Source organism: Alosa pseudoharengus, unplaced genomic scaffold (assembly GCF_046254945.1).
Source record: "Alosa pseudoharengus isolate Yale_2024_CS ecotype anadromous, Long Island Sound unplaced genomic scaffold, YU_APseudo_1.1 YU_APseudo_1.1_scf_7, whole genome shotgun sequence".
Lineage (NCBI taxonomy): Eukaryota > Metazoa > Chordata > Actinopteri > Clupeiformes > Clupeidae > Alosa > Alosa pseudoharengus.
The window spans coordinates 22922347-22932597 of record NW_027468859.1 but is presented as its reverse complement, the minus strand read 5'-3'; the positions used below and the strand labels follow the sequence as shown (position 1 = coordinate 22932597).

Below are 10251 nucleotides of genomic sequence, written 5' to 3'. Positions count from 1 at the left end.
CTCGTGTATGCTACAGACTCATATTACCAGATGTCAATGACATCTTAATCAAAGACAATTGGACACTTGATGGTCAAATACACTTGGATCGCTCATTTTTGGTGCTAATCAAATCAAACTGGATATCTAATACCATAGTACCTTTGAGGCCAATTGAGACTTTATAAAAGTGTTTTTTTCATCCTTCAAGGACAATCTGTTTCTCTCCACATGACTCACACTGTAAGGCTTTAAAGCAACACCAAAGAACTTTCCCTCTGTCGCACGCACGCTATATGTTTATCCAGCACCAGCTTTGCAAATAACAATGTCCACAGACAAGGTAGAATATGTTGCATGATTTATGAAAGTACGATGTATTGCGACATCAAACGCAAGTCAAATTTGTAGTTTCTTATGTCTCATTCCATCGAACTACAGATCCGCTACCCGATCTGGCAAACTTACATAGTGCGGTTACTGTATAGCCAATAGAGGGCTGCGAAGCGAATGCAGAAGTGCCGTTCACCCTGTTACAAGTTGATGAACCACTGAAACGATTTTGGAAACATTATTTTAAGGTACACAAAACTCTTTGGTGTTGCTTTAAGGCTGTTTCTTTAATTAAAAAGAGGTCTGTAAGGCTTGAGTTATATGAAATGATTTCAAAAGGCAACAGGTCACTGCATTTGGAACCTTTCCTGACCTGCACCACAGATGATTCTTTTGTACAGTAAACTGACAAACAAACTCTGTCTCTCCCGAAAATTCTGAGTAAGAGGGGGTTGAGGAAACATTTGGGAGGCTTAAATTTGATCAGACGGAAAAGACCATTGTCCTTACACCAAGTGACCTACACGGCAGCAAAAGAAAAAGGTTCGGATTCAGGCTCACGTGGTGTTTCACAGCAGAGCGCTGTGGTGACCAAAGATTCTAAAGCGCTCCGCTCTAGAATCTTTGGTGGTGACTCCCATGTGAGGTGCACCTTGGCGACAGTAAACAACATACTGCTCCATGTTCTGCTGTACAGTTTACAGAATACAGCAAGACGCATGTTTTTCTTTTTCTGTTGATGATAATTGTGACGCACATTGTGCATAGGGTGTCACACTAAAGATGCTCACTACATACTATGCATACATATGTTAGAAGATGTTAATACATATCTATATTATGTCATTTATTTTGAAAAAATGCACTGGTCACCTTTGACTGTTTTGTTAAATTATTGTAAATTATTTCACTTACAATATTTGTACTATTTCACATTATGTTACATGCTGTTGCACTGAATGTTTTTTGTCCTGTGACTTTCATTTCATTTTGTTCAGAGATTTGATTCAGTGAAATGTATTTGTAATTTAATAATTAGGGTAGTGACAAAAACAAGTTACATGTGTGTTTATTTTTTATTTGTGGAACAAGTGTTTATGGTGAGTCCATCCATATCTATACACAAGCCACAGACAGAGGAACTCCTCTCTGTGTAAGGAGTTTGTTACAATAACAGCAATAGCAGTCTCTCCTCAGGTCAACCTAGGTCAACCCAGGCTGATGTAATCCAATGTTTTCATGTGGTAGGTTGAGGTGTAGGCATACTCGTGTTGTGACGTTATTTGTAGCCCCTGTGCCACGGCGAATCTGACTCAACAGGGACGAAATTATCAAGGGAGGAAGTCACACAGAGTTCACAAGTGTGCTGCCTAACAAAAGACAACAGAAAGCCTGTTATGGAGTGAAGACTCATTACCCCCCGCTGGCAATGCCACTGTGCAGTTGCTCTCCATCCAGGGATGCTGTTGTGACGGTCTGCTCTGCAAGACATTCGAATATTTCTGCTCCAGTTCCTAAATATTTAGACGTATTTATTATCTACCCTTCAGACCTAAAGGACTGGCCCAGATGTAAGGGTGGTCCATTTTTCTTCAGACAAGAGTCAGTTCTTTTGGGGGGAGTGACGATGCCTTGTTCTGTGAAGGCTAATTATTTCAGCTGAGACTCGAGATGAAGTAGGCCTACTACTTCAAGCCTGCTGGAATAGTTCAAGAACAGAAGCATCCGATATTGGCTTGCAGGAGTTTGCCAAAGCCAACTAAACCTGTAATTGTGAATATTTAAGCGAACATGTTTCCCACTTTGAGGCTTGTGTAGCCCATGCTGTATGCATCCAATTATAATAAAATAACTTTTCTCCTAAATAATTTACAGTGTTGTGATTGTCACAGTAATGTCACCATCAACTCCTTTCCTAACAGATATTTGGAGGGAGCACAGCACACAGGCACCTGTACCTACACACACACACACACACACACACACACACACACACACACACACATCACTACACACACACATGCATACATGCAACATAGCCTACACACACATGCTTACATGCATTTGACGAGAAGGCTTTGCTACGCCCAAACCAGAAAGATATTTGTTTGGAATGAATGTTAAGCGGTCCAATATTTGAAAAATTACTTCAGAGGTCTTATACAGCAGGTGGCGCTAAAAACAAATACAACGCTATCAGTTCGAAAACCCATGTTGAAGGTAGTAGCAACCCGAGCTGAAGAAGCATTCGCATGGGAATGACTTGGGATCGGTTTTCAGCAGTAACTCTAACTGACCGCAGTAGGCGGCTGTACTCCGCTTCTCAGTCCAGCACATAGACCAAAGAGGATTCTCTTGGAGGCTACCTGTAAATTATCACTTGCCCCTGCACGTCAAGAACGAGCGCCGGTATCTGCGCTGTAAGTAGGCTATTTACATTAAAACTAGGCAATTGTTTACAGGAAAAGTTATGGTTATGATGTATTTAACCTGTCAGCTGTTTTAAAGGCGTGTTTGGGTTGTTTCGAAAAACTTTCCCTCTACTTACAAAGTTAGTCGATCGTAGGCTATGATGGGGACTAGAGGTAGTCTTTTTAAAAATAAGTTTCTCAGCGTCAGTGTAGGCTACAGTGCTTAATAGATAGCCTATCCCAAAGTTATGTGAGGTTTTGAACCAGTAATCAGTATTGCTTTGATTAGGCTACTGTGTAGGCTACATAAGTGATCTGTGGACTAGCCTATTAACCTAAATAACAATGTAGCATAATACATTCTCCAGAACTGTGTTTTCAGTAGTAGCCTATTTGTGGAGAACCTTTTTTACAATCCATGTTTTCTTTTTTCAAGGGCTGTAAGTGGGACACAGTTTCTACATGACAGCTTTTCATTCCCTTGGGGAATACTCAAAGGACAGAGCTAGGCCTAGATGCAGATTAGGCTACATATGGGATGATGCATGGCACATGCCCCACTGTGGTCTGTTTTAGTAAAATGTAATCTAGGAATTTTATTCTGCTGGCAAATGTGCCATTAGAAGAGGTCCTGTACTTATAGATTTAATAATGTTGTGACTGTTTAAGCATAGGTTTGGACAGCGGAATGGCACTGAATCACTGAAATTACTGCCACTCTGTGAGCAGTTTTTTTTATCATGCATTATCTATAGGGCTCTTCAATTGGCGGCCCGCGAGGTCATTTGTACTGGCCCTTTAAAAAAAATGTAATCTCTAGCAAGCGCATGAGCTGTTCTCCACTCTTGCATCTCTCACTCGCTTTAGTCCTGCAGCCACTGCACCTCAGCCCATTGAACAAGTTAGGCTACATTACAATTCATTACATTTGTACATAAGCTGAACGTAAGTGCCATAGTTTAGTTTCAACCTAAATTGCCATGTTGGAGTTTATGAACTACTAATATTTAACAGGTTGCACCACACACATAGTTTCTATCGCAAAAAAACACGGGCACAATTTCTGCAAAACTTGGTGGAAAGGTGGAGCAGAACCGACTCAAAGGGAATTTCAAAGTATTTCTATATAGTAGCCTGGCTATTGCCGATGTCCTTCATTTCTTCACGTCTTACAACATAAACAAATGCAATAATAGTCTAGTGAAGTCAGAAATGAGCCTGTCTAAAGGCTCACGATGCCCATGTTCAGTAGTGTTTTTCATTTATTCAAGCAGTGACATAGGTTTAATGCATGGAGTAACGTGAGGTGCGTCAGAAAAAAGCTGGGCCTCTCCCTCTCAAAACATGTTAAAATAGTGTGATTAGCAACCAGAAAAGAAAAAAATCCCCGGGGAGACACCCACGGACCCCCGTGTTATTATTATTAGGCGATTATGACTGGCCTGCACTGCTAAAAAAAATTAGAGGTCACGGTCATCTCATTTAAATGGTGGGAACGTCAAATGTAGGCCTATAAGTCAGAACTACATATGCGACTGATTACACATTTAATTCACCTGAACAGTGTTTGAATCCTGTTTGTAGGCTACTCACTGGAAATCTTGGACAGTTACTGTGCAAAGCACATATTCCATTACTGTTATCTGTTAACACAGATTTCATTCCATATTAGCCACCAACAACTGGGTAGCCTAATGATGTTGTTATGCATGTACAAAATACAACATTTGAACACCCATATTGCTGCTGTTGTACTTCATTGTATATACAGCTGTTAATGTGATTACTCATATTTCAAGCCGCATTTCTCCGGCCCCTCAGTTGTGATGCTTTTCATGAACTGGCCCCCATTACAAACTAATTGAATAGCCCTGATCTATAACATAGTTTCTCAAACTTTTTCAGACGAAGGACCACTTAACCAATAAAAAAGAAACGCATGGACCACCTAGCTAAAAAAACAATTAGACCTACTTCAACAGTATATTAGCCTACACAATAGGCCTACTCACCGAACCACCTTGCTTATTGTCTTTGCACTTTGCTTATTGTGTCAGAGGATTCATATGATTTAAATGGGCATATCTTACATAGACAGTGTTGCAGAACTGTTTGGATTTACATACAAGTTGGTTCAATGTTGCAAACAACTCATCTATATTATATTTTACCACGTCTGCTCGCGGACCACTTGGGATAGCTTGCGGACCACCAGTGGTCCCCGGACCACACTTTGAGAAACACTGATCTATAAGATATCTGTCTATTAAGCCTTCAGCTCTCAACAACAAGTCCATAACACATCCGCTGGTTATCTAATGCAGCCATGACTTAACCTTTAGTGTAACATCTATTGTATTAATTAATTTCTCAAGTGTTTCTAACAATCACCAGAAAACACATAAACAACAACAAACATGGATTATGTATTTTTAAAAGGTTTTTATGGTCCTATCTCTTACTTGGAACAACATGAAAACTACCTGGCAAGCAGAGCTACCCAACACTCTGCCACTCTTGATTTGTGTAAAGCAGACAAACTGGTCTATGATGAGTTCTTACAGGCAGGTCTCTCAACATGCCACTTCATGCCCCATGTAAAATGCTGAGTTATAGATGAATAACTGTGTGAATAACTTTGTGTGTGTGTGTGTGTGTGTGTGTGTGTGGGGGGGGGGGGCAGGAATACCCTCCTGATCTGAATTCCCCCACCCCTCTTTCACCATGTCCTATAAGCCCACCTAGAGAATCAAGCCACCTGTACAGCTGAGTCACAGAGAGTGCCCCCCCCCCCCCACCAACACACACACACTACTGGACTGGCCATAACTCCAATCCCCAAATTGAACTGCCGTGATGTGGCAGTCCCCTGGACGTCCTCTCCTCTCCTCGGCCGTCTCGCGTTACCCCTCTGACAGCGGGACTCGCTCCCTGGAGCACTTCGGCTAAGTGAAAGACAAGAGTCCCTGTGTGAATAATGCAGGTCGGCCATTACAGGCAGGCCCTTGTTTACGCTCACGCCTGTCATTTTGCACTTGTGCCGTGTGTGTGTGTGTGTGTGTGTGTGTGTGTGTGTGCACCTTTCCTTGATGTGTCTCCCTGAGTTTGACAGGATCTTTCTGGGTCTTAAAGCAGAGCCCCAGGGCTTGAGGCAAGGTTCATTTTTAGACAGGTGCACTCAGCAGGAAAAGATAAGACAATTGGATAATCACACCCTTCCTCTTCCAGGTTTAGTAGTAAAGGGTCAGATGCAAGCCATAAAAATGATCTCTTACAAATACAAATTATCACATCGCACAAACATTTCGATGAAATGGTATGACAGTTTCTATGTAGAACAGAGAGTTTTCTACTTTTTTGATTTAGTTAAAGGTGCAGTCAGGGTTTTTACGAGATTTGAAGCCCATACAATGTTTTGTCACATTCAGCAATCATCTTCTCACGACCACTAGCTGCCCATGAGTACACTGTAAAAAAAACGGTCTCTGTAGGCAGCCCAGTTTCTGAAAACTGGAAACAAACAAAGAGGGGACAGCCTGTCCCCCAAACAAAAATGGAACCCGCCGTGGAATTTCTCTGGGAATACTGCAGGTAGGGGTGAGATACCTCTCTGCCATGTTTCGTTTGGTCCTTGGTTAAAATATAATGAATGTTTTTTTTTTGCACAAAAGCACCTGCTTATAGATTTAAATATAAACATAAACACAAATAAACGCGACAATCCCTGACTGCACCTTTAAGTTCTAATGTAAACATATACATCTTGGTGTAGTTTTATTCAACATTAGTTAAAACATTTACAGACAAACTTGTGTTCATTCTTACATTTCAACATATTCGGTGCATTAGGCTATTGTGCAATTGTGAATCAGCTGTTTTCCATAATATGACATTTGAAAGTTTCACAACTTCATGTAGATCAATTGGGCGCTTCACAGTCATGCGTGTGTTCCTGACTGAGTGTGTGTTCTCTGAGCAGGGGTGTTTGTGGCCTCATCTCAATGCTGACTCCTCCCTCATGAGTGACCCCAGTGATGATGTCATGAGGCCTCGGGATGGGGACGAGACGCATGCACCCAAATCTGTGGACGCCATGGCAACTCCACCCTTGTCAGGTTCCGATGAGAACCAGAATCAGGTGACTGAGCAACAGAAGCAACACTGGGAGTCAAGCTGCAGAGACCATCAGTTAACCACAAGCAACAGCAGCCAGAGCGGGGGCTCTCCTCAGTCGGCCAATATGATGACCAACACTACAGGGGTCTCACCTCACAGTGATACTCATGGTACTTGTCTTTATTTACTTATTTTGAACACTCATACCAGTGTTTCCCACAGAATTAAATTATATTTGTGGTGGTAGGTTTGCAGAATTAACTTGAATGCAACAGTTTTTAACAAATTAGCGCAGCGTGGTTATGATGCTAATCAGATTTAAGCACAATTTAGTACAACCTGGAAAATCATTGTGTGATGGTCAATGTTGATATTGTGGTGGGCCGCCACAAATAAGTCAATGTATGGGAAACACTGCATACCTTTGTGCCAGTGAGACTCTGACATGATCTTATAATGGTCCATTTAAACATTTATAACATAGCTGTGTGTGAAAGACTCAGGTGTGTGATTTGCACTGTGTGCAAAGGGATTTATGTAAGAACAACAGAGTGAAAAGGGCAGCTAATGTCTTTTTCTTTGAAGATGGAATAGCATAGACTTCAGCCAACCTTAACTGACTTCAGCCAGTACTACAGTATATACATAAGAAGCCAATTATCCTGTGTGTGTGTGTGTGTGTGTGTGTGTGTGTGTGTGTGTGTGTGTGTGTGTGTGTGTGTGTGTGTGTGTGTGTGTGTGTGTGTGTGTGTGTGTGTGATATAAAACAGGCAGTCAACAGAAAGACTATTATGGACATGATCAGCATACTTCAGATTCTAATCTATGCAGAAACTGAAAACAGAAAACCTATTAGTTTGTGGGCTGAAATGTAATGAGGAAGCAGCACACATGGAGCCTGTACATTCCAGAACCTTTTTGGAGAGTTCCTTCATATATTAAATCATCTTGCCTGCATCCATGTCAGGATTGGGTATCATCAGACTAAAATATTGTAGATAAAACATTTTAATGGTTCACCATACTATAAGACCTTAATAGGACAAGTAGTAGAACCTTTAAAGGTTCTTAAAAGCATTCTTTCCCCCTAAAGAGTCTAGGCTACCTACTAAGCTACCTGTTAGGCTATGCATATTACCTCTGCCTGTTTGCTTGAATAATCTGCTTGACTGCTTCAGTAATCTGCTTGACTGGTTGGATGTTTTGCAGGTCCTGGCCCCTCCTCCTCCTCCACCTGTGGACCCCCAGGGCCAAGTCCTGCTCTGCTCACGTCCCTGCGGTCTCTGGGAGAGCACAGGGATCACACACTGCTCCCCCAGTCTCTTCACCAGGTGACTCTCTCCGTCTCTGTCTGATGCACACGCTCTCACACACTCTCTCACACACTCTCACGCTCACACACACTCTCACACTCTCACGCTCACACACCCTCACACACTCTCTCACACACTCTCACGCTCACACACACTCTCACACTCTCACACTCACACACACTCTCACACTCTCACGCTCACACACCCTCACACTCACACACCCTCACGCTCACACACTCTCACGCTCACACACTCTCACACTCTCACACTCACACACACTCTTACACTCTCACGCTCACACACCCTCACGCTCATACACACTCTCTCATACTCACACACACTCACACACATTCTCTCATGCTCACAATGCAAGAATAGCATGGGACATTCTTAGGAATTGTCTTCCTTTGTTTTCCTGAGATGGTTCGGTCAGGTGGTGTTAACAGTGTATTGTGTTCTTTGAAATACTTCAATTGATATCGATGTCCTATGTGGAGTTTTTTTTTTTCACTTGCTAAACAGGTTTTGAATGGAAAGGTTAAGGAACTCATTGTACAAATCGAAGTTCATGAGTTCATACTCACTACATCAGGAAAACAAACCTGTAAGACACAGACTTTGCTGATTTTTATTTCAATATAAAAATCTGTCCCCATAGTAGTCATGCCTATTGCATGCATGGTAAGGTTTTTGGTGACATGTTGTTTTGCATGCTGAGGTATTTATGCTGTTTTGTGTTCTGTGCAGTGCTCTGTTCTGTTCATGTTTAGGCGTTCATTCTTTTGATGTTACTGTGGGCTGTGATTGTTTTCATTCCATTCTAAAGGAAGCTGCAGGGACCAAAATTGTGGGTTTTGGAGAATCTGGCATTGTTTTTCACGCCATGTGGTTGTTATAATCAATTAGGATCATGACTATGCTTTATTTTTCAACAACTCTAACAATGAACAACTCTCTTTCCCTCTCCCTCTCCCTCTCTCTCTCTGTTTTGTTGAATTTGGCCACATTAGCAGTTGTGACATTACTTTAGCCTTCTTACCATCTTTGGGTGTTTTGAAGTGTAGGGCCTCCGGATCAGGGAACGTTCCCAAGAAAGGAGAGAAATCATCCACTGTCATTACTGGAGTTTGCCCAAATCTAAATAGGCATCTTACTGACAGTTATATCTAACTGATGATCATTTTTCATATTTTTAGCCTAGTAGTAGGACAAAAACATACCAAACACAGAGAAATCCAAACTCACTCTTTGTTTCAAATGAACAACTTTGGTTGTTTTTGTTGATTTTTGTTGTAGCTGTCAGATCAAGACATTGTGTACATGAGCCTTGCTCTTCAATACTACAACCAAAACAAACAAATTAGACCTCACTGATGGACATGGACAACTCTGACAATGACCTGCCCAATGACCTGCCCGATAGACACTGAAATGTAAACAGAGTCACAGCCGAGCTCTTGTCGATGACCTCAATGAGCCTCGGGACACATTGCTCAGATTCAACTCAATTTGGTGATGCAGAAACACATGCGCCAGCATAGTGTGTTCACCACCAAGCAGCAGTGCAGAGTGAATGTGCTCCGCCTTCTCCCCTGGTGCCATTCTACATGCCCTGGGCCTGGCTATCTCCCTGCTTTGTCCACAAGATTGATGGCTTGTGTTGCTTAGTGCGGCTGACATGGTACTGTGTGGCACAGAGAATGTCAAGGTCAAAAGTTCACACAGTTTGGGAGAGGGAGTTTTTCATGTTGTTATTTCACAGAAGTTCTGGAGAAGTACACCATTATTATCAGCACTTGTAATTCCCTGGGCATTATATAAAAATGAGCTGTGTTGCAAGCTTAGATTAGCTCTTCCATTTGGGCTGGGTTACAGCCCAAACTGCCCAACTGATTGTTTTCATGTTGATTACTGATAGTTGGTTTGAATGTTGAATGATCTGTTATATAACAAAGCCTTAATTACAGCGATATCTGTCATAAAGAGAGGCTGCTATGGAAACACCAAATGGCCAAGTGGAGCAATGGGCAGTGAGCTCACCATGTGGCTCTAACCAGCTGTAGCTTAACTCCAACCTGCTCCTGTCTGTTCTGATTTAA

The 10251-nt window shown here is 42.0% G+C and overlaps 1 protein-coding gene across 3 annotated transcripts in view; it reads left to right on the top strand.

Moving 5' to 3' along the window:
• Positions 1-2622: 2622 nt before the first annotated feature.
• cnstb (consortin, connexin sorting protein b) overlaps positions 2623-10251 on the top strand; it is a 21150-nt gene continuing 13521 nt past the window's right edge. For 2 of the 3 annotated variants that reach the window (XR_012983887.1, XM_076272286.1), the window contains exons 1-3: positions 2623-2732; positions 6703-7009; positions 8049-8170. Coding sequence is in view for 2 of the 3 variants with exons in the window: in XM_076272286.1 (XP_076128401.1) it covers positions 6742-7009; positions 8049-8170 (390 nt within the window). In the remaining variant the exon portion in view is untranslated. The remainder of the gene's footprint in view (positions 2733-6702; positions 7010-8048; positions 8171-10251) is intronic. The other variant, XM_076272288.1, reaches the window with a different exon arrangement.